This window comes from Phalacrocorax aristotelis, chromosome Z (assembly GCF_949628215.1).
Source record: "Phalacrocorax aristotelis chromosome Z, bGulAri2.1, whole genome shotgun sequence".
Taxonomy (NCBI): Eukaryota; Metazoa; Chordata; class Aves; order Suliformes; family Phalacrocoracidae; genus Phalacrocorax; species Phalacrocorax aristotelis.
The window spans coordinates 2,299,161-2,324,683 of NC_134311.1; the positions used below are offsets into that span (position 1 = coordinate 2,299,161).

General features: G+C 41.4%; 1 protein-coding gene across 1 annotated transcript in view; it reads left to right on the forward strand.

The window, feature by feature from the left end:
- The window catches only part of ARB2A (ARB2 cotranscriptional regulator A), a 275,407-nt gene that overhangs the window by 190,694 nt on the left and 59,190 nt on the right, over window positions 1-25,523 (forward strand). The window contains exons 9-10 of the mRNA XM_075078204.1: window positions 6,888-7,004; window positions 10,375-10,459. Of these exons, the coding sequence (XP_074934305.1) occupies window positions 6,888-7,004; window positions 10,375-10,459 (202 nt within the window). The remainder of the gene's footprint in view (window positions 1-6,887; window positions 7,005-10,374; window positions 10,460-25,523) is intronic.

Here is a 25,523-nt window from a genome sequence, read left to right on the forward strand (position 1 = left end):
CTTGAGTTATTTTAGAATTAAGTATTTTTCTAATCATGATTGATTTTAAGAACTTACATTCCCAATGTTAGGTATGTGTGGAAATTTTCAGTAGAAGTTCTGCAACAGAAATTGTTTTACATTGTGAACTGTGACAAGTCCTAGACTCCACATGCTCTAAAGCAATCTGTTTTAATATGTTCATGCATTATTATTACTGTTGCAGTGTGGTTTATTGCTGTAGAAAGCTATCACAATTGTAGATGTAACATCCAATAGATCTTTGAACAAAATATCAGAAAGTACTCAGCTGTGGTCGTTCCATGATTGTATCTCTGCAGATATTTTCTTTTGCTGTTTAAAAACTGCTGTGTATCAGATGTTTTGTCTACTGCAAGCAGGGATTTTATCACATGTCTGAATTAATTTAGGGAAAATTATTCTTGTTGCTAATTGAAAACAGGAACTCGTTTAACTTTGGATCATTTATTATTTTTGCTATATGCTGTTCAAGTGTAGCTGCTCTGTAATTCTACTCCCTATTGAATAATTTTTTGTGAAGACTTGAGGATCTAATTCCATTTTAAGACACGCAAAAAAAACTGAGAGTATTTCAGAAATTCAGGAATTCTACCCAGGAAGCAGTGAAAGGTCTTGGGAATCCCAGACTGACAAACTCTCACTACAAACAAACAGAATTTTGTGCTTCATGGTGAAGAGGAGTCTTTCTCAACTGAGAAGAGGCAATAGCTCAAGTGCTAGCACTCAGATAGACCAGCTACTTGGTTTGTATGAGCCTGAGCAAAAGGGGAGTTGAAGAGGACCTTGAACGACCATAGACACGTACCAGGCTCCAAAGAGAGCACATTAAATTACTAACAAAGAATCTGCACATCCTTCCAAAAGTGTTAAATACAAATTGCTCTCTCGCACACCATTCCTGGCACATAATTTCTTCTCTCTTCCCACCTACCACTGCTTTCACAAATGTTTGAGAGCCCAGCCGATCCCGTTTTGATCCACCAGAACTTATACTGCAGATTTGTTTCACTGTTGGAAATCATTGAGGACATTCGGACAGAGGCTTCCAGTTCAGTTTCCTCTGAAAGGAATTCAGTTTGCGTGTGCCAAAACCTCTTAGAGACTCAGACCAGTATGAGGCAACTGGAGACCAGTTGGCATCAAACTCATATTGCTCCAAGCCAAATGCTTACTGAAGACATGCCGATTCAAGCCCAGTGCATGCCATGTAAACACCATGCCGTAACTGACACCGTGATAGAAGACAGGGGAATAGATTAAAAGTTTTTCCAAAAGTTCAAGAGAAAGTAAAATTTGGTGTCATTTTTTTATTACCAATCCATTTTTCCTCATACCTAACTCCAGGAATCTCAGAGCATTAAGTATCCCCCAAATCCAAAGTGATGGAGGTTGATTTGATTGTCTGAGTCCGTAAAAATTAAAGAGGCGTGTTTGAACTTCCTTTTACCTTTCTCAGAATTTTGGATTTTTAGCCATTTAAAATTTGTTAGAATAGGTATAAAGAGTGTGCAGTCCGTGCTGCAAAGAGTTACTCCCACAGGCCATTTACCTGAAGTCTAGGATATTCATGGATTTTCATGTTTGCAGAATCAGACCTTTGAGTCACCTCTCAGCATACTGATGCTTTCAGTTGACAAGGGTGCTACGCTGTAAAATATATACCACAGGTGTATTTTATCATCTGTTCTAAATACATGCATACACACACTAAATATATTGCGTATGTAATATATATAAGATGTTTTATATGCATACAATACAGATAATTAAGGTACCAACCTTTTGTCATCATAAAGTTATGACAGTGGTGTAATACGAACTTTCAGAGGATTGTCGTTTAACCTGACAAACGGTTTAGCAGTAGAACACTTATTAAGTTGACCAATAAATGGGTAATTAATATATATTAATTTAAGGACTGCATTTTTAGGGGGTTTCAAGTTCTTGCTTATGGAAGTGATAAGAGTTGAATGCTTGTGCAAACAGATAATTCATGTTTTCCCTTCTGAAGAGAAGGAACAAATTTTCAAACACTGGGATAGAGACAACTTTCAGAAAGGTGCCTGAATGCTTTCTAACCTGTTGCAGCGAGCACAGGTCTACGGCTTGCCACTCTAAGGGGATCAAATATAAAGTAGTGACAATATAAGGTTAATAAATTACAAACCCAAACTTTACTGTGACTACAGAGAAGGAACACAACAGGTAGAGTGGAAATGCCTGAATAGAAAAGATGGTTGGGAAAGTCTAGAGTGGTGTACTGAGCGAATGAGAGACACGAGAACGAGTTTAGCTGCCAGAGAAGTGCTGGTTTACCCACTTCTGACTATAAATGGATTATTGGAAGAAGAAGAAGAAGGAATGTAAGGACAGAGTGGGCAGAGCCATAAGCCGTCCAGTGAAGGGGTGCACAAAGAGATGGCTTCCCACAAAATCTATTCAGCTAAGGATAATTTAAGGTTTGCAAATCAGCATTGAGCAAGGAATTAAGTAACGTATATTCAAAATTTTCATTCATTGAATTGTATATTCAAATTATTTAATGAAACTAATAGGCTGTGAAAGCTTCCTGTCTATGGAATTTACTGATGTACAAAGAGTATAAGGCATAAAATTAACTTTAGACAAAGTCCTTAGATCTTTGTTTGTAATTGTTCCTTCAGTAAAAAACACCATTATCGTGGAAAAAAAAATTAATTTGTAGTATTGTAAATAGTCTGTGGGCTATTAAGTATCTTCAGTTTTACTATATCGACTTTAAAAGACTCTACTGGCTGCATGGAATAAAACTAGTTCTGGGAAGTGTAAATCATGCATCCCGTAGCATCCTTCCCTTGGAATTTGGTACAAGTCTGTAGCTGAATCAAATCTGAATGGCAGCTGGGTGCTACATTTGTGTTGGATGTTAATGTATTTCACTCTGAGAATTTTATTCCGCTCACTTAAATCTTAAATTTATGTGAATCTTTTAGAAAAGATAAATACGTTTGAACTGCGAGCTATCAATCCATTTAATCTGAAGCATTTACCGAGTGTCGAGGCTTCTTGCATCTTCTTGCAGGATGAATTGTCATTCCTGGTAAGAGGGTCTGCTGCTCAAGCATCGCCTGGATCTGTTCTCCTTGGATGTTATTGGTTAATGTCCTGTGGTAGCAGAGAACTTTAGATGTTATGGTGGAAGCTAAGCATCCTCGGTTTGGCATGCTCTGTTGTGACACTTCTGTGTCACTTAAAGATGGCCATGTTAGACGTCTTGTTTAAGTGAAGGTTATACCCTTGATCCTTTCTCCACTTGATGTATTGTTTTTGTCTGTTTCTCTCCAAGTTGGCTCATAAGGGCATGGACGCCTACCAAAACTTGTCTTCTGGACTGGTCGTAGAGAAATCTGTAACTGAAGCTCAGTTAATCCCTCCGATCCCTCTGTGCTGCTGCATCCGTGAGCCCTTGTCCTGACCCCAGCGCTGTGGCTGAGTTATCAAAAAACCTCACATTGTCAGCCTCGGTCTCTGTTGATCTCTGTGAAGAGAACACCATTCTGCAGGCACCCACAAAGCTGAGCAGCCATCACCAACAGCATGGCAGGTGTCGCATGTTATTCCCCATATCATGTATGACCTGAAAAGCGAAAACTGTGTGTACCGTGTGAAGAAAGAGTAGGGAGAGATGGTGATTGACGGCTGCCAGTTCTTCCCTGTGCGTAAGGAAACTGAGAAGAGCAAACCTGAGCTAGGTCTAGAAAGGGAGGAGGGAACGGCACGCCTGTATTTCCTTGTGATTTGAAGAAAAAGGTGATGTTCTTGGATGAACTGGATGGCTAGTTTTTGGAACAGAAGCGTGGGACACAATAGCTTGAGAAAAGACTGCTCTTCCAAAGGAAAGCATATTTTTTCCCCTTGCTGATCGTTAGCACTGCTTCTGAAGACCAGCCAGAAAGTCATGCTGGAACACCACTAACGGGTGACGATTTTAAGCTTCCCCCAGCATGTAGTAACTCTGAGTAATTGGCAGGTACATGCGCTTCAAGGACAACGACATTTTTGCTCCTTTGCCCATTTAAGTCACAGCGTTTTGTACAAGACGGTGCAGCCAAATGCATGCTGGAATGCACAGTACTAGTAGAGGAATATTAGTATGTATGGCGTGTTTCTAAAACTTATTCAATATACAGCAGATTTAGTGTGAGCTGGGCACGTGTAGCTTATGGTCTTGGTTTTAGATACCATCTCTTTCAGAGAGCTTTTTTTCTGGTAGGATTTCTGAGCCACTCTTATGGCTTTTATGTGGAAGGGAGGGCCCAGTCCCCTAACCACACCGCATGTGGTGCTGGGTTTAGGAGAAGCCTGGGACCACAAGCTCCTGACAACCTAGCAGGACCTGCAGCCCTTCAGCAGAAGGCCTTTCTGCAGATGCTGTCGTGTTTAGGGAAGGAGGGTGATGCTACCTCACCGTTATGTTAAGGTAAAACAGATGATTCATTGTGATGGTGGGTAAGAGAAAGGACCAGACGCAGCCCTCCCAAAAGCACCCTGGCTTTCCTCTGCAATCAAAGGGTCATCTCTTTGGTGATCATCTCATGCACATAGCTCTGCCTGATAATGGGAACAGTAAAGCTGCAGTCTGAAAATCAATATTTTCAGATGTTTGGCAGATCTGAATGACATTTGGGGCCTGGTGTAATTGTAAAGAACTGAATGGAATGGAACAGAAATAGGAATAAGGAATAGGAATAGGAATAGGAATAGGAATAGGAATAGGAATAGGAATAGGAATAGCATAGCATAGCATAGCATAGCATAGAAATAGAAATAGAATAGAATAGAATAGAATAGAATAGAATAGAATAGAATAGAATAGAATAGAATAGAACAGAATATCGCAGATGAGAAACTCATAATGAGTCCAAGTTCTGCGGAACCACGCTGGTCAAAAGTCTGAGTGACTCAGCCCTTTGAGAGGCAAAGCATTTATCAGTGCTTGAGATGCCCAGGTTTGGGGAGGGGGATTGTAGCATCAGTAAAAACCTTTGTTTTGAGGCTTCACCTTCTTCTGGAGCTTGGGGGTTTCATCCCCAGTTTAGCAGAATCACTAGTGGTTCCTGCAATGGCCTGAAGAATGTGTTGAGAGATTCGCTATTGTTACATACGGTTTCATAATGGAGGGAGGTTTGCCATCTTTATATTTACAGTGACATTTAATGCTCAGTATCAGACGTTTGGCTGAAAATGTCAGTATTGTGTTACAGCTGAAAGAAGCTCACCCTCTTACAATAGACACTATTTTGCCTAAATGTGTGATTTTGTCCCATACACACGTACCTGTTAACATCCATTCCTCCAAATATTCAAGATATTAAATGTACCCCACAGGAGGGTAAAATGATCAAAAAAACAGTATGCAGAGTTTCTTCATATGCCTAAGATGTCCTAGGCTCAGCTCAACTCCTGAGTCATGTAATACTGACATTACCAAAGACACAGTCCTGGGGCAGGTGAGCACCTGATTTCGTCTGGAACAGGGAGCTCCATGTTGGCATTACCTGGCAAGTAGCGGTGGATGTTTTTCCCTTAGAGTGTTAATTCCATTACATGATTTTAAAATACACATAATGTAAACCAAAACAAAAAGGCAAGATGCAATAATTCAGAATATCATACGGCGGTTATGGAGAATTGCAAGTAAGCGTGTTTGGCCAAAAGGGTTTCCGTGTGTCGTATTTTGAGGAAGCTCGGAGATGCTTCGCGTAAGGTATGGATAAATGCTACTTTTGTGTCAAAAATCTAGATCGAGGTGTTTGTTTTGTAGTTTCTGATGCAAAATGTAATTTACCCCCTTGCAAAGGTCTCCGTCAGAGCAGTGTTTTCGGAGGTGCAGCCTGTATGCTGATCGGCAGTTACCGGAGCATGAACAAAGAATGCCTGGTTTTAGAAATGTTGTATATGTTGCCATTTACACAAAGGGAAGCTGAAAAAAATACAATAACTTTAGCGCAGCAACCACGGTGATAAAGACACTAGTTGCGAAATGCTGGTTTTATAAGTATAATTCATTACACTTTCTTTGATCCAGTGTTACAAATTAGGGTCACTCGTGTCAGAAGATTAAAACCTTTTTGTCTCTCTTTGATATCAAACTATTCTTTCCTAGTCCCTTTTATCTTGCAGAGCAGCGCTGAATTCCACAGCATCTTTGTCAGTTCGCCCGTGTTATTTGCAGCAATCATTTAATTGGTTTTAGAACTAATATTATTTAGTCATATTGTCATTTGCAGCGACAGAGGCTCTTTAATATCCTGAAAATGTTGAGAGGCTTCAGCGTTAGCTGGGTAAGCGTATGTATAAGAGAGACCACAAAGAATTTTGGGACCATGGTGGGAGTGCGAGGTAGCTAAATTGGATAGAAAAAGAAAAAAAACCCATACAAGTCAAAGTAAGATTGTACATCAGAAAAAACTACAGCAATCTACTGAAAATTAGTAGATGATAGTCATGAGTAGCTTACAGTGAACCACGGGTACCAGCTTCCCTGAAGCACAGAAATAGGAACTTGGAGAAGCTTGTAAAAGGTGTCCTCAGGGAATCTTCCATTTTTTCACTATGATACCTTTAATCCTAGAATTGTCAAGCCACATGGAAAATAATAGGACTGAATAGTTCAGTCAGTTAAAAGTTAGTATTATTTCTTTTATCAAAAATATTAGGTCTTTCTGTGTTTCTGGAGCTGTTAGGATTTGTATAAACTTTAAAACAAGTGAAGTCAAGTATTGAACTTGTATTGCTCTTTCTTTTTTAATTTAAGATCATTATCTGTGACTAAGCAGACTCTATTCAATAGAAAGAAAGAACTTAAAGCCAATATTTTTTAACAGATGATTCAACGAGAGGCAGAAGTAAAGAATAAGGTAACTGCTGTGGCGTTGACAGACTCTGTGCACAACGTGTGGCATCAAGAAGTTGGGAAAACTATTCGAGAGTGGATGCGAGAGGTGAGGCCGGGTTTTTTTAAAGAGTTGCAGTATATATATCTGTATATGGCTCTCTAAACATGTCTTTGTCTGCTGACCTCTTCCATTCCTTCAGGGTATGAAAGACAGCACATTACAGAGCTGTGGAAATTGTGTGCCCATACCAGCCCCTAAAATAACCGAGATTAAAGCCGTTTCTGAACTTCAAAGATAGCAGTCAAAATAATAAGACTCGAGTCCAGTGTTTCTTCCTGCTGCACAGCAATACAGCCGCACATACCAAGGCAGCCCACACCTGCCTCATAGGCAGAGCCGAGTCCTGGGCGCACCCAGCGCTCCTGGCTTCACCTGACGATGGTGGAAAAACCCCTTTAAGATTTCGCGATTCGGTTTGATGATTTGTACAACTGGCAAAAAAAAAAAACCCTTCCTCTCTGTTATGAGGTGTAATTACTTCTGAGGCGTGCTGAGGTTTTCTGGTGAAAAGTCAGAGTATTCGCTGCCGAGCACCCACCAACGGCTTGTTGGTCCAAGGTGATGGGCTGTTGGTTCATGGCCAGTAAGCACCAAGTTCCACCCTCGGGTGAAGGGTGATGCCATGCTTTCGTTATTCATTTCATATTTAACTATGGGGCTGCTGAGACTTTAAAAATCATATTTTTTTGAAGTGAGACCAATTAAACTTCCACTTACGAGTCTCTTCCTCGCCAGATCAGGCTCATGTCCGTGTTTTCTACGTTCCCGTTGCAAAGCACTAAAACAATAGGTGCCTGTGGCAAATTAAAACTAGTTGTATTCTGAACTTTTTGTTAGATTTTACTTTTTCCCGTGGATTTGGTGAAACTTTGTGTATGGACTGCCTGTTTCCGACTTAACCTTACGGTTTCATAGGCCATGACTGATGGGAATAGAGAATCACCAGGAGTGCAGTCTGACAGCTCTGACTTAAACGTTAAAAATATAAAGAATGGTAACCCCTACAGGGTCTGTCAGAAAAATCCCTGTTTTCTTTATGGGAAATCAAAACCTTAAAATATATGTTATGTAGTAAAACTGAAATTTTAAATCCAGTAATTTGAATCTGACAACTCCATTTTTCTTTAAGCATTTAGTCTGAATAAGACAAGTGCATTACCTTTAATTTCATTTGCAGAAAGTAGATCTTAAAGAATAAGTTAAATGATTAATGGCCTAAAAAGTGGATGGAGTGTCATAACTTACATTAGCATTGAAAATCTCCTATAAGAAAGAAGAATTTTACATATGTGAAGTGTGGCTGAGTGGTATTAAGACTAGCATATCACCTGGATATCTCTTACTTTAATCAGGTTTAAGGCTACTGGTAAAATGAATAATAATTAAAATATACACCTAATCGCTGCCTGTCTGTAGGGCTAATTGCTGTCATTGAAAGAATGAATTGTTAAAAAAGTAATTCTTCATTGGAGCTATCTCTCCTGTATCATTGGTGGCCTATTTTTAGTACCTATAGAAGTCGTGATTTTTGAATTTATTAGGAGCTGTGATGAATGATAAAACAAATCATCCATTTACATATCTTGACACTGCTTTCGAGAATACTTATTTCTTACAGGCAAGTGTCACATTGTATATAAAAGCTGGTTAATTGTGTGCTAATCTTCTGTATTATCTCCAGCTCTCTGATGTAGTGTTCTATCAGTAGTTCATATTAATTTTACTTATTTCAAATGAATGTAATACTTCATAAAAATTCTACTTCTTTTATAATTTCTACCATCTTACATTTGCAATTTCACATTCAGCAGTTAATTAAAATTATACATGCAAATTGTAAAATGTATAATGCTTTACTACTTTAAACCTTAAAGCCTTTGTGAAATACTTCCATTTTAACCATTTTTTGCTGAAAAAGTTACATTACTGGGTAGTGTGTTTGTTTTCTTTTTTTTTTTTTTTTCCATCGAGTTCAATAGTTTCATTGATCTACTGTTTCTTACAAAAATCTGCCATGCTTTGTGAACTTCACTTTCTAATCTTATACAGCAACCCTTCCTTTATGTTGTTCCTGCTCTCCCTGGTCCCAGAACAGTAGGGTTGCCTTGACAAATCTATTCAAAAGCCATTCCTCGCCCTTTATTGGTGGGGACTGAAGCCTTTGAAATTCTCTCCTCACTGCAACACAGCTGACATCTTCTTCCAGACAGAATGAATTAAGGAAATACAATAAGACACTTGATCTACCAGTCAAGGATCTTTCCACAGTGAGGACGGACTCCATGGTGCACAACTAGGGCAGCAAGCATCTACAAATACACAATACATGCTTGTTTACCGGAATAGCAATCGTCCATTTTTACAATCATGATTGATGGGATGATTTTTTAGAAATCTGTCTGAAAATTCATTGGGTCTTTCCAAAAAGTTGTGCGGTTGTTGTTGGTTTGTTTTTTTTTTTATTTTTCCCTTAACGAAGTTAATCAGGTTTTCAGAAAGGGAGAACTCAGATTTGTAATAGCGAAGCCATGTGGATCTCATAGTTCAGCTGGCAATCCTATTAAAAATGTAGTTACTTTATAATTAGATCTTCAGTTCAGTAGATTTGGTGTAGTTTCAGCGTATTTTATTAAAAGCGTATTATTTCATCCTGACAATAATAATTAATTAAAAATAATAATTATTATTAACTTAAAATAATTATTATTTAGTTCATAGACTTCTCTGAACAGGTAGCATTTGGAGCAAAACATTTTAAAAATTCATGGTAAATTCGTCCTACTCAGAGGTTGAGGAATGAAAGGTAAATGTAAATGCTTCCTGAATGTAATTCCCCAAAGACCAGTGTTTGCATTTTTAAATGTTCGTGCCCAACTCATCTCAGCTGTATTTCCAATTATTTGAATATTATTCACTATCTTGATGGCCTTCATTCAGTTAGAATCTGTTTTGTGATTTCACAGCCATTCTTTCCACAGCATACTCCATCAAAACACCCTGAAAAATTCCGATTTCTTGATGTTGGCAAGCAAGCAGGCTCAGTGTTTGTATCAACACCTATTTAACAACTACAGAAAGGAAAAGCTTGAAATGTGCAATGGGTAATTCAGGCACCAGTTGGTCCAAGCGCCCACCTGAGTCTACTGGCACTCAACGTAGCACTTAAAGACTCTAAAATTTTAGCACATCAATCTCCTGAATTATGCTTTTACTCTTTTTACTTATTTAGAATGAAACTGATATTTTACTGCAAGTTAGTATGAATAAACTAGTGTAGTTCACCTTCCAGTCCCTGTTGGGACTGCCGTATAAATTAGAGTGTTTCGATGGGATCGTTGCCCTTACTTACAAAGTCTGCGTTTATTTTCGCCCTGAGTTTTTGGCTTACCCAAAAATTGCCTGCCTGCCCTTACAGAACTGCTGCAACTGGGTGTCCAGCTCCGAGCCCCTGGACACGTCGGTGGAGTCCATGCTGCCAGACTGCCCCCGCGTCTCTGCAGGTACGAGCTTTGCTTGCGGCCAGCGAGTGTACGTGTTTGTGCCCAGGAACAGCTCGGTTACTTAAAAATGCATTCGGTTCTGAATCCATTTTAACCCTTGTGCAGCGAGATATGGTTGAAAATATATGGCTGCTGCTGTTTTGTAGAGCCCGCTGTTAATTATTTTTGTTGCTTTCTTTGTGTGGGATTTAAGTTCTCTTGTCTACTTGTAGGTTACATTTTTCTAGTTGTCTTTTCTCCTTGGCTTTAAATAATTGGTGACGTTGTAGGCAGGAGCTTAAGAAAGATAATAGGAGTGATGGAAAACTCGGAAATTTATCATAGATTCTCGAATAAATATCTAACTTTGTGTAGGCAAGAAGGTTTTAAGTGCATTAATGAAAGGTACAGCTAAGTGAAATAAGACACTTTCCCAAGTCCTGATCAACAAAAGTCTAGTTTAAGTAGCAAATTATTTACAGTGTCCAAGAATCTTGATGTGAGATTTCTGTTGTTTTGGAAAAATTCGGCTACACTCTTTCATTAATGAGTCATGAATCATAAATCATAAGGAGTACATGAAATAATACACAGAGACTTCTGTTAATGTGTAATAATTCCGGAAAGTAGACATAGTTGTCAGTGTAACAGGAAAATCTCAAATCTCTGTAGGAAAGTAATGTAAAATACATAAAGCTGTTACTGAAATTTCATGTTTGATTATCAGATTTCCTAAAAGCCATAGGTAGTGTATTTCTGTAGAATATAAAATCAGGTTCAAAGGAAGACACAGGCTATACAATATTAATTTAAGAGCTGGAACAGTGTTTGACCTTGCTCTGTGAGACGCAGTTGTTCGTTTGACAAGTTGGAGATTCATATCTGTCTGGATTTGTGAGGTTGTTAATGAGACCTAACCTTGCAGATGAAATTTGGTTTACTGCAGGATATTTTTAAGGCTTGGAAAATTTAGTGGTACTTTGTTTGAGAGCTCGCAACAACCAGAGACCTGTAATCACATTTCTGGTGCGGGCTGGGATCTAACCATGCAGATCATCAGCTCTGTGCAGGCGCAGTGCAATAGCATTGACATTGCTCCTCGGTGCTTAGGGAAACAAAATATTACTAAAATTTTCGTAGATTCAACATCCATTTACCAACTTTTTGCTCCTTTAGGGGACAGTACTGTGTTTTAAAAGAAAAATATTGTTCAGAAGTAGAATCGTTTAAAACAGGATTAACTTTCAAACTCTGATGTCTGTGTTGCTGTCGTGCAAGAGTGCGTGTTATAGGGGTCATTTTAGTCGGGTAAAGAGGGGCTTGGATAACAAGCAGTCAGTATTTACAGTACACCTGCCAGTACTGAAAACCCTCCATCTGAACTTCTCTTCTCTTTGGTTGTGTTCATGCTATGTAAATACTGCAAAAGGTATTCTGTAAAAGAAACCCCAAGTGTTATTTAAAAAACAGACTGATACTGTAATAGGGGTGTGAATAAGTCTTAATTTTACATTTCTGTTGAGGGTGGGTCATAGTGGCCATAATGTTCATACTCAACTCAATGAAGTCCCAGCTACACTGAAGTCTTTAGCAGAAGAATTCATTTAAACGGGGTAAGATTTCAGCCAGTAAAAGCTGTAAAAGTCGGCTATTTGTATTTTGTGCATGCATACAATGTCACTAGATTACAATTACTGATGTTTTAGAAGTTCTTGTCAGAGGTTTTGCACAGTGATTTAAATGGAAGCTAACTATTTCCAGCTTGGTTCTTTATAACGTAAGGGCAGTTTAAAATAGTGTAGCTTTATGTCACTACTGCTGAATTATCAATTTCTCATATGTTCTTGTTTATATTTCTTGTATTTGTGCCTTACATGGACAGCTGTAAGACATCTACAGAGCAACAAGTGAATAATTCCTACAGTGTGTTTATATGAGCAATGGCATACGCCTGCGTTAGGGTAATCTGTAATAAATTTATGAAATGCTACTAGAGGTAGGAGCATTAGTATTTAATGTGAGAGGTTTTATTTCACTCGTTTCCTGAGAATTGCAGTACTGAAATAGCCCACACTCAAATATTGGCAGCATTGCCCTTGGTATTTCAATGAATGACAGTGAGAGCAATCAGCAACGAGAGGAGATTTTTTAAAATAAGCCTTTTTCAGAAGGAACATTCACTGCTCGTTTCTGCTTGGAACCCCATCTTTTACCTGTGTTTACACTGAGAAGTAAGTTCAGGAATAACTGCCTCTTGGGCACATCTCATGAGCCAGCTTTTCCAAAAAGGGTCTGATATCCAGCCATTCCGCATACTGGGATTTACAGGCAAGCCCAGTTTGTTTGTGAGCAGTGCCTACTCCAGATTATGTCACAGTCTCTTACTTGCATTTCCCTTAAAAATCACTAGAGAGAAATAAATGGCCATCAAACTGGAAAAACAGCTTGTATTTCCAGATAGAGTAGTTCAAGCTTTTGATTAGAGCATTATTAAGTAATTAAAATGTTTGCCATAATTCATTCATGTCTCAGTTACAAAAAGGAATGAATACACTTTAATAATTAAACGTTGGGGTGTGCGAACAATACAGAAGAAGCAAGCCATAACAAATCCATCCTCTGTCCTTGTGGCAAGAGGTGGGGTACTGCGAAGGTCCCACAGTCATGGTCTTTCCTTCACGTCTCGAGGATTTGGTTGCATGCTAGTGTCACAGTTCAACGTCTTCCTGCGACAGGTTATTGCCTCACCGAAGGGATTGTCCCTTAAAATTTTCCATTTAACAGAGTTGTCCTGTGTGGTATATGGAATCCTAAAAAGCCTTCCATGCTGTCTTGAGAGACGTATCTCCCAGCTCAGTCATCTTCCATTAGGCCTCCTGTTGAGGCTATCTGTTCAACACTACCCATCTTGTTACCCTTCCCATATTTTTCCAACAAGAACAAGGCATTCTTCTTCATTAGAGGAGAGTCCACCACTCTCCCTCTGCCATTTATCTTCTACCAGGCAATCATGCCTCCCTGCTCCTTCTTTGGCTCACAGCCCTCTCTGGTGTCCAGCTTTGGAGCACTGAGCAGGTAACATCCTCACCTGTGGCACTGTCACCTCCCCTGGAGGAACATTCTGTCAGTCTCCAGCCTTCAGTCTATGTTAAAAAACTAACTCCTAGTTTCAACCCTCATTAAGGAACTCTGTTAGACCTGAGGTCATCTTCTCCTTCAGGTTTAATCCATCTTCCTAATGGAGTCAAACCAGAAGGACTCTCTTCTGTCTCAGAGGAGAAGGATCCATTTCCTGCCTACCTGAGGCATAAGCAAATGTAGGATGGAGAAAGGTGAAGACTTTAAAAGCAGTCCATACATTAAAGATCATTACATAAAATGGAGTACGGGTGGGAGTCTTACTGGTTAGGAGACTTGAGGTCAACTTGTAATCTGGCACAGACAATGGGATAGATTTTTAATGACAGGTTGTATTGTGTTACTGCTTAACCATAGCGGTTTGCTTCGTGTCTCTGAGACCTTGCGCATTTCTCCTCGTTCTGGAGCAGGGAGTTCACAAGCCCTTTGGGAAGCCGTCCTAATGGAGCAGCTGCTGGCTGGGAATAGCTGGAAGTGAGGATGGGGGAAAGCAGATCCATGGATCTGTGTCCATCTCTATTGCTATTCAGCAATTAAATTACTTTGATTTCGTTATAATGGCCTGAACATTACCCCAGGAAAGGCATTGTGGTAAATTTCGCCAGGTAAACATGGCCTTTGTTTTCCTGAATATGAATATTTTGGAGCACCTCATGGGGAGCACCTTAGTGTTTGGATAAGATACATTCCTTAGCTCATGTGTTTCTGCCATTTTTTTTCTGTGTTTAGGAGAGAAGATTAAACTTTGCAGTATTTTGCCAAAGTGGATACACACCAACACTCACTTATATAATCAAATAAAAAGAAGTTATTGTAACATTAATAAAATTAATTGCCTAATCAAATCCTTTTAAAGCCTTTCTAGCTGACCCCCAAAATCACTAGTTATTCTTTTAACAGTTGCAGCCAATGTAGTTAAAACATTGTAAAATAAGGAAATTATAACATCAAAAGACAAACAAGATGACACAATGGAATGAAACGTTGACAGTAATCAAGAAAAGCTCTATTCACGGAAGAGCCTAGATTTGAATATATGTCTCTGTAATAAGGGAAAAAGTGCAAGAATTAATTCATGTGGCTGAATAAAGTGATCTCCGGCTGGTGGAAGAAAAACAAATTCTTAATTCTCGGGGAGAGGTATGACCCATGCTGGTGGTGCTGGCAGAGCTCTGAACAGTCTCCTGATTGAGTTGTCAGATACTATTTCCTGGTACCAAACATCAAGCTTCAATCTGTATGGTATATAAAACATTTTGTTCCATTTAGGCAAGCCGAGCACAACTGTTTTCGGTTTTTTTCACTTTGAATTCAGAAAAGATCAGTAATATTATTTCTAGCGGGCAACTGCAGGTGTTTGGGTTTTTTACAGATAAATAAATAAAAGGGAAGAAATGGCTTCACAGAATGGCTGAGGTGTGAAGGGTCCTCTGGAAGTCATCTGGTCCAACTCCTGCTCAAGCAGGGCCACCCGGAGCCAGTTGTCCAGGGCTATGTCCAGGCTTCCGTAAGCTCCATTGTATGTCAACAAAGAAACCATGGTCATGGCAAATAATTTTCACCTAAGCACGTTTTTTGTTGGTACGCTTGCCCTAACTTCCAAAAGACCCCAGAGAGCCATGCCATAACCGTATGGTTGTGTAGGGTTTCAGTCTGTACATGAGCGAGCATGGAGCGGAGATCGTGGTGGTTGTCCAAACTCAGGTAAGGCAGTCAGCTTTGCGTGTGTCAGCACCAAAAGGAGTCCCTCACATTGCACAGAGGTTCAGAAAGTGGTTGTTTTCCCGCTTTGCCTTTTCAAATCCCTTTAACTGGGAGAGGGGAAGGGGGGCTGGTGGTTGTTTCTGACAGCACTTGTCCCAACAAGGAGCCGGGTTCTTATCCATTGAGCCTTTCAGTAAAAACACAGCCAAAAGCGTTCCTGCATGTATTAAACACACACTATGTACTTTAAGGCTTGGGTTTTTTTTTTCCAGAGATTTCTCTGTATGCACATAAGAGACTTGCAGTTCAAAACAAATGAAAGATGAGATTCTGCAGAGCTCACTGAAAAACAGGGAAAAGCTTGTTACCTGCTGGTTTTGAGTCCTTGGCATAGCTTGATGTAATATCAAGACAAGAATATGGTACTAAACAGTCCCCTCGAGACTGCTGCTTTGTGCTAAGTAATAGAATAGCATCAATAATCCTTCTATGGGGCTACAGTAAATTTAAGTAAAGTTATTCTGGACTCTTAGATCTGCTTAAAAGCACTGATCCAAGAAAGTGAGCGCATCACTTGCACAGCGAGCCTTTCCCTGGAAGAGCAGGCGTGCAGCCCAGCCCCCACATGTGCTTGCACCGACTCATCAGATAAAGCCCCTGTTGAAAAACTTGTGTTAATACCAGGGAAAACACGAATTACCCATTAGATTATGGAGGTGGTAGTTTTTGTTGGCTTTGCTTAACAGGTGACTTCTGCCTGCTGTTTTAAGAGTTCAGTTGTGTGTTTCCGTAGAAAAGCCTTGTCTAGCTGCAGATGCACCCCATGCTGAGCAGATCCTGGGGTTCAAACAGGAGGATCTCCGGTGAGGTTAAATGGGCTCCGCAACACTGCAGGGTCTGTGCACAGAGGTAATTGCATGAGTGAGGCTTGTGACAGCCGTAGGGAAGGACCAACTTATTTCTCTCTCGGTACTTATTTTTTTTTCTCAGCTTTATTTGCACCACACTAAATTGCCACTCTTACACATTTATGTCTCTTGCTCATAACAAACGAGGCAGAAACAACCATAGACTGTACTAAGCCCTGAGACAATACCCAGCTCATCCCCTTAGCGGTTTTTAGCCCAGTTTACCAATGCTTCTCATTTTTCACTCTTTAATCGATTTGATAAGACCATTCTGGGCTGGTTTCTGACGTTAGTATTTTGTGAGCAGGGGTTGGTGTCCAGTAACTCCAGCAATATAAGAAATAAAGACAAAACCATGCACTTTTTACAATAAGGCAGGTATAGGCAATTTACCTGTTTTGCTAAAAATGTTATTTCTGCATCCACTAGTCATCCACGAAGATCAAGATTACCGTAATCAGTGTTTACTGTAAACCTCTTTGCATTTTATGTCTTCATGTGCGTGTAGTTCTGTCAATAAAAGCTTTTCACTTCGGAGGAAAGATTAAGCGCTGCAGTGTGTTGTCAAGGTGGCGGGCTCCTCTGTTCAGCTGCATATTAATTTGTTTTAAGGTATTTGCGGCATTGATAGCACAAATGGAGAAACGCAGGAACCTGCAGCGTGAAGGTTGCTTCATAGCCCTGTGTCGGCATCCTCACACGCTGCAAGTGTTCGTCCTGCATTTCCATTTCTGCTGCTGTGCATTGTCCGTCGGGAACTGGAAATTCTTACAGAAACTTTGAAGCATCAGCCTGTGTTAACCACAGCTCCGGCAGCTGCTGCACTAAGTCTAGCTTTAACTAATGTCTTCTTAGCGTGGAAGTAAGTAGCTTTTTCCCTACTCCTGGCTCTTCAAAGGCGCTTTGCTTTTAGTCTCCTGCTCAGCCTCAGGTGTTGCAGGCAGCTTTTCGTTTCATGTATAATACCAAGTTGGATGTGAACTCCTGTGTTGTGTTTCGAGTAGCTTAGCTTTACAGTGCTTTGGAAAGGAAAAAATCAATAAAGACCTGTTGAACGAGATTGCAGATTCTGTTCCAGAATGCCAGATCCTCAAAAGTAAACATGAAAATGTGAATTTGAAAGTGTTGGCTTAAATTAGCAGCTGTTGCTGTGGTCAGAGTTCAATTTTATAAGAATTTCAATTTTATAACGCATTTTTATAACTTCTTAAATGACCAGCTAGGTGTTCGATATACCATCACTAGTGTTACTTTTTGGGACAAAACACTCATATTTGCATACCGTTCTACAAAATAGTTACATGTATTTGGGCAGTACTGATATTAGAGAAACTATTTCATCAAAAATTATTCTTGTACTCAAACGTGTCTATTTATCATTGCATTTTTTTAGAGTACAGTGAATTAGTTAGAGTGATGTATGTTTGCCTCAGAGTCCCTGAGGCTGTCTTTGATTGTGGTAATAATAAATAATGTAAATTACTGCAGCCAGATATTTCCTGCAAAGTGCTTGACAATGGTTAGACTGCCATGACCACTGCTTCCGATACTACTTAATGCTACCTCATTTGTTCTTTCTATATCCATATCTGTCTACATGTTGGCTGAAATCTTACTCTAATGTGTGATTGCAAACTCTTAGGTTCAGGGACTTTTGGTTTGGTGGTTGTGCTTCATCTTGGCCCATGCAGATGCCAGCCAGAACAGGTGATGTTTAGCAAGTCCCCTGCATGGTCGTGTTGTTGAAATGCTTATGCTGTGATTCCTTGCAGCACTTATAGATACAACAGCAGTACAACAAATAATGAATATTTATACAAATACTAAATAATGAATAGTTTGAATAGGCAGATGAAACTTCACTGCGGATATCCAAGTCACAGTTTAGACTGACACTATAAAGAGACTATGTTAAGTATAATTAAGTTATTGCTAAAAGGCCAATCTACTATTAGTCCAATCTGCACTAGTTTTGTCTGTTGAAGGGGAAAAACTAGAACAGCTGATGCTTTAGCTTCTAACCTCATTAAAATCCTTCAAAAGGAAGTGAGCATGAAGGGTCTAGAGCGCAAGACTGATGAGGAGCAGCTGAGGGAGCTGGGGGGGTTTAGCCTGGAGAAGGGGAGGCTGAGGGGAGACCCTACTGCTCGCTGCAACTACCTGAAAGGAGGCTGTAGTGAGGGGGCGTTGGTCTGTTCCTCAAGTAACAAGCAATAGGATAAGACGAAATGGCCTCAAGTTATGCCAGGGGAGGTTTAGATTGAGTATTAGGAAAAATTTGTTCACCCAAAGTGTTGTCAGGCATTGGAACAGTCTGCCCAGGGAGGTGGTTGAGTCACCATCCCTGGGGGTGTTTAAAAGCTGTGTAGATGCGGTACTGAGGGACATGGTTTAGCAGCGGACTTGGCAGTGTTGGGTCTACAGTTGGACTCCATGATCTTAAGGGACTTCTTTTCCAACCAAAAAAATTCTGTGATTCTATGAGTCTATGGTTCTGTGAGGTGGGACTCAGGTTGACTTTTCCTCCAGGGGCATGTCAAAATACACCCTACCAGAAACCGGTATTTTTGCACCTCTTGCTGCTTTTTGTGATGGCAGCAAAAAACTTTCATTACATGGTGGCTCATCACCACCTTTTTACACCCAGTGCCTTCCCAGCCTCCCAATGCACACAGGCAATGCTATATCAGCCAGCACACCTTGCTCCTTAATGCTTAACTAGTAGGTTAAAGCCTGGTTAAAGTCTGTCTTCCATAGGGTGGAAAAGAATGCCATAGTCATCTCTTGTTTCATCTCTGAAATACCTACAGGCTCCAGTCAAACAATACATGGGTCTCGATAAGTTTTCGTTAAGTATTTTGTGGGATTGAGCTTGAAAGTTACTTTTTGGATTCCAAGCTGCATCCACATAACTGTTAGTAACCTTAGAAGTATTTTCTGTGCTTCATCCTCAGTAGCTCCATGAAGCCAAAACATCTGTATAGAGGGGACTTTGTACCTCAGTGTAATTCAATCCAGATTTCAATAGCAAAATTTTTATTTGCCTTGGCATAACATCCAAAAGATCATCTAGATTTCAGTCTGCATTTTCTATTAGAATCCAAATTTTGGTTTGGATTTGGTAGAATTTTTCAGGAGGTTCACTTACAGTTGAAAACTTTTGATCTTTTTTCATAAATGCATAGAGTTTAGGCCAGGAAAAACATCTAGATCATTTGTTGTCCACTTTTATATATAGGTTTTTAACTTTTGACCAGATGTTGTTATGCTGAAATTCGTAATTTGCATTTGGTTGAAGTGTGTCTTCAAGAAATTCAGTCAGCCTTGGCAGGAAAGATTCAAGAGACGTGAAATCCATTGCTTCCTGCCCTTTGTAATTTGTCAAACTACTAAGAGGAATGGCTCATTTCTGTTCTGGCTTTGTCTGGTTTCAGGTTCACAGAATCACAGAACCCCAGAACGGTGGGGGTTGGCAGGGCCCTCTGGAGCTCACCCCGTCCCACCCCCTGCTGGAGCAGGGACACCCAGGGCAGGGGCACAGGGCCGCGTCCAGGCGGGGTGTGAATGTCTCCAGGGAAGGGACCCCACAGCCTCTCTGGGCAGCCTGTGCCCCTGCTCTGGCACCCGCACAGGGAAGGGGTTTGTCCTCATGTTCAGGGGGAACTTCCCGTGTTCCAGCTTGTGCCCGTGGCCCCTTGGCCTGGCGTTGGGCACCGCTGAAAAGAGCCCGGCCCCATCCCCCTGACACCCGCCCTTCAGATATTTACAGGTATTGATGAGATCCCCCCTCAGCCTTCTCTTCTCCAGGCTGAACAGACCCAGGTCTCTCAGCCTTTCCTCCCAACGAGATGCTCCAGTCCCTGATCCCCTTGGCAGCTCTGCGCTGGCCTTGCTCCAGCAGTTCCACATCCTTCTGAAACTGGGGGGCCCAGAACTGGCCGCAGCCCCCCAGATGTGGCCTCACTGGGGCAGAGCAGAGGGGGAGGAGAACCTCCCTCGCCCTGCTGGCCACACTCCTTTCCATGCCCCCCAGGGCACCGCTGGCCCCCTTGGCCCCAAGGGCCCAGTGCTGGCTCAGGGTCACCTCGCTGCCCCCCAGCACCCCCAGGACCCTCTCAGCAGAGCCGCTCTCCAGCAGGTCCCCCCCAGCCTGTGCTGGTGCGGGGGTTGTCCCTCCCCAGGGGCAGGACCTGGCACTGGCTCTGGCTGAATTCCCTGAGGCTCCCCCGGGCCCAGCTCTCCAGCCTGCCCAGGGCTCGCTGGATGCCAGCACAGCCTCTGGTGCATCAGCCGCTCCTCCCAGCTTGGGATCGTCAGGGAACTTGCTGAGGGGACGCTCTGTCCCTTCGCCAGGTCACTGATGGATGTGTTGAACAGGACAGGACCCAGCACAGACCCCTGGGGAACACCGCTAGTGACAGGCCTCCAGCCAGACTCTGCCCCATTGATCACGACCCTCTGAGCTCTGTTGTTGAGCCAGTTCTCTGTCCACCTCACTGTCCTCTCATCCAGCCCACACTTCCTTAGCTTGCCTGTGAGGAGGCTATGGGAGACAGTGTTGAATTCCTTGCTGAAGTCAAGATAGACAACATCCACTGCTCTCCCTCCATCGACCCAGCCAGTCACACCATCACAGAAGGCCATCAGGTTGGTCAAGCATGTTCTCCCCTTGGTGAATCCATGCTGACTACTTCTGATAACCTTTTCCTCTACATGCCTGGAGATGATCTCCAGGATGGACTGCTCCATCACCTTTCTGGGGATGGAGGTGAGGCTGACTTGCCTATAGTTCCCCAGGTCCTCCTTCTTGCCCTTTTTGAAGACTGGAGTGACACTGGGTACCCTCCAGCCCTCGGGCACCTCTCCTGTCCTCCATGACCTTTCAGAGATGATGGAGAGTGGCTTGGCCAGAACATCCACCAGCTCCCTTAGCACTTGTGGGTACATCCCATCAGGGCCCATGGATTTGGGAGGATCTAGTTTGCCTAGGTCAAACTTTAGTCATCTCTAACCCAGTCCTCCTCAACCAGGGGGAAGTCCTCTCTTCTCCAGCTTTTCTCTTTCTTCTGGGGCTGGGATGCCTGAGGGCCAGCCTTAGCAGTAAAGGCTGAAGTAAAGGCGGCATTCAGTAACTCTGTCTTCTCTTCATTCTGCATCGCCAGGGCACCCACCTCCTTCAGCACCAGGCCCACAGTTTCCCCATTCTTCCTTTTACTACTGATGTATTTGAAGAAGCCTTTCTTGTAATCCTTGACGTCCCTTGCCGGATTTAATTCCAAGTGGGCCTTGGCCTTCCTCGTTGCATCTCTGCACACCCTGACAATATTCTTATATTCCTCCCAAGTGGCCAGTCCCTTTTCCACATGCTGTGAACCTCCCTCTTCCATCTGAGTTTCTCTAGAAGCTCTTTGCTCATCCATGCGGGTCTCCTGGCTCCTCTGCTTAGCTTCTGCCTCATAGGGATGCACCGATCTTGAGCTTGGACGAAGTGGTGCTTGAATATTTACCAGATCTCTTTGACACCCCGACCTAGGGCCCTAAGCCATGGGATTCCTCAAAGCAGGTCTTTGAAGAGGCCAAAGTTAGCTCTCCTGAAGTCCCGGGTTGCCCAGATGTTGGTTCTTGCTGTGCCTTTTTTTACTACGTTAAAGAGCCATTTAGTACATTTGCATTTTCTCCATGTGAATTAGATACTGGAATCAAGTCAACAGTTTTCTTCTGAAAAACAGATTAGATTGAGTTCTTTAAGTCTCACTGCAAGTTAATTTCTCCAGGTTTCAAATGCTTTTATACATTTTTCTGTGGCATCTCCAGTCTTTGAATATCTTTTCTTTGAAACGGACCTGTGCACTTCTCACTGATGCAATGCATAGACTTTAAATCTTCAGGACCTGATTTTCGCCCATTTCATCAGCCAACAGTCACATTTGACACTTCTATCACCATCAGTTTAGGAGGAGCTTGTCCAGCATCTCCCAGTACCATTTCCAGAGCTGCTGTTCTTCGTCTTGGTTCTAAAGTAGCACTTCAAGATGCACCAGGGGAGGTTTAGGTTGGATATTAGGGAAAACGTCTTTGCTGAAAGAGTGGTCAGGCCCTGGCACAGGCTGCCCAGAGAGGTGGGGGAGTCACCGTCCCTGGGGGTACTCAAAAACTGTGTAGACGTGGCACTTGGAGATATGGTTTAGGAGGCCTGGGGGTGTTGGGTTGGGGGTTGGACTTGATGATCCTAGAGGTCTTTTCTCCATAATGATTCTGTGATTCTATGATTGTGAAAAGTTGCAGGTAGCTTTTTTTTTTAAATAAAAAGACAACCAAACAGATGGAAACACACACACACACAAAAAAGGCTGCTGTCCTTCTTGTTAATAACCATTCTGCCCATCTTCACATTTACACAGCTTTACCACCAGTGAATTTATATTTGCTTCCTGTGTTGTTGAATGGCCTTAGGACACTGTCAGTAACTTCTCTGTTCAACAGTGTTTCTCCATGACATTTGCAGATTACTTTTTCTGCAAGTTCTTAGAAATATTGAATAATACTGATTCTTAACTTGTTTTCACAAGTAACCAAGAATTCTACATTTGTGCCATTTGTCCCCTGCTGAATTTATGAAACATTGATCACTGTCTGCCTAATTTGAAGTTTTAGTTGTAATGAAGTTTCTCCAAGTTTTGTGATAACAGTTTGCAGCATAGAAGAAGAAATGATAAATGTTTCTTCCTAGTAAAAGGAAGACTTTTTAACGTCTCCTTCGAAAGACAAGGGGGAGTAACTGAGGTGCTATACACAGTGTCTGGAAACAAACAGCTAGCAAAGCAGCAGTCACAGCCAGCCAACTGTAGCAGGTAAGTGGCTCCCATGTAATGACAGTGTAGAGGTCCTTTTTTTCCAGAAGTTTCATGGGAAATCTGGGAAGAGCAAAAAGTAGTTGTTGGAAAGAAAAGGGAGATAAAGGACGTTCTAAAAATGCATAGCAAAGTCGGCATAATTTGTCCTGCTGCTCAGAAGGAGGATTTATTCTGGAGGAATAAATCAAATGCCTGACAAAAAAAATGAATATACCCTATTTGCATATAAATCCTTATCAGCTAAACATGCTAATTCATCAAAGAGTGAAACTGAGTTTATTCATTTAAGACTTCTTTTCCAGTAAGTTGCATTGGCTTGAATTAATTACATTTTTGTACCTTAATTAATGTACCTTCATTAATAGACTCCAGTATCACCGCATTGTAGGTCTGAAAGGGATTTTTTGTGCATCAGCTTCGTCCCCCAGCCCAGGGCAAGAACAGATGTTCTAACATCATTTCCTGGCAGGTGTTCATCTCATTGGTTCTTTCCTTTGTGTTGTGTGATGACACATCCTCACTGGGCAGCCTCTCCCAAACTTCCAGATTTAGTTACCCACGTCTTCCTTGGTGCATGCATACAACTTCAGGAACAGCTGGGTAAGCAACAGTTACCCCCAAAAATACATCAGCCAGTTGGGCAGAGTGGTAAGCACAAAGAATGATTGCAGTTCTACAGCAGATGACTTGCAATGGAAATTTGAATGAATTGGGATTATTTTCCATAAAGAAGAATTGATTTCCGGGGAAGGAGATCAACAAGAGGAAGGCAGGCTTGTGAAAAGTTGCAAGAAAAAAGAAATGAGAACCTATTCTTCGTGTCCGGAGTACGTAGGGCAGGAATTTATGGACCTATATATCCTTTTTTCCATTATTTTTCTTCAGATTTATTGCAGGCTAACTGTGCGCATAGTCTTTTCTGAAAGTTGGATTAGGATTTTTCCCATCTTTTGTAACTTCTCTGCTATTTTAAGTTCTATTTAAAATGAACATCAGTAACTGGTTACCTGGTTTATGACTCCTGAATACAAACTCCGCAAGCCTGCCAATTTAGAAATATTTATCCCTGAGAAGATATTGATGAGTAGCAAGAAAGAATGTATTTCATCAAACACTTTGCCATTTTTCTTCCAAATAGAGAACAGAAACATATATTGAACAATTTCATACTTTCTTCTGCATTTTTAGTTACAGTTTCACAGCCTCCATCCGAAAATCAACATATATTAGCTATGGATTGAATTTCTTGCTCATATATAAAACAAAGTTCTTCCTTGTGCTAAGTTTGCCAGCATTGGGTTGTTTTTCCTCAGACAACTTTAGCTTTCCTTCTCATCTTCTTATGCCGATAACAAGCTATTTCCACCTTTTTCTGTATTCCTCAACTGTTCTTACTTTTTTGCTGAACCAGGAGGACTAAAGCTCTGTCTTAGGCTTCTTTGTCATCCAACAAACTTTTTAAAAATACCATTCATTCATTTATGTTTAAATGTGTCCTTTCACAGTGAGGACAGTCACCATTGGAATAATCTCCCCAGGGAAGTGGTTGACTCGGCCACGTTGGACGCATTTAAGAGTCACCTGGACAGGGTGCTGGGCCACCTTGTCTAGGCTGTGCTCATCCTAGAAAGGTTGGACTAGATGATCCCTGAGGTCCCTTCCAGCCTGGGATTCTGTGATTCTGTAATTCTGTGATGTCATCTTGATTAAATTTGCTTGTCTTTTTCCTACCTTGAAGAATATAGCCTTTTTTAAGCACTGAGCGTGTGTGTTGCTGGCTGAGGCTCCTTGCCGTTCAATCCCATCCAGTGTCATCAGGTCATGTTCACTGGCCCCGGGAAGCCACCCACCTCCAGCCCAGTGACCTCATTCATCTTTATGTGTCACAGTGCTGCCCAAAATGGCAAAGTCATGGAAAGCATTATACCTTTTTGTGTTAGAAATTCATCGTTCATAGTTTTTAGAAACTCTTTAATGTTTATGACCACCGGCACCCATCTCCTGAACTGGTGCCTTACAGGGTGATGAAGCTCTCGATGCACTGCAGAGATGTGCTTGGGGAGAAGCCTACCCCATTCGCTGGTTTGGCAAGGTGGTCCATCACAGACCACCCCGGCAACATCTCCTCCTGGGCTTTTTTATCACGCTGGTATACGTGCACGGGTGACCCAAGCTCAGATTTATCAGTATTGTTGGAATAAGTAACGGTGGTTTTAGAATAAAACACCACATTCTCACCACTTTTATTCAGTTGAATCACTCTAAATAGGTAATAGACATTTTAATACTTCAGGCATACAAATTATCTTAATGGCTGTCAGTAATGCCAATTATATCAAATTCCTGCTCATGGCTGTGATTGGACAACAGGCAAGAATTGGGAAAACTCCTGGCGGTGGCATAGAATTGATTTGAACATTCCTTTTCTTTTTCCTTGCTACACAAATTACATTTATTTGCAACACATGGAGGTTAAATTTA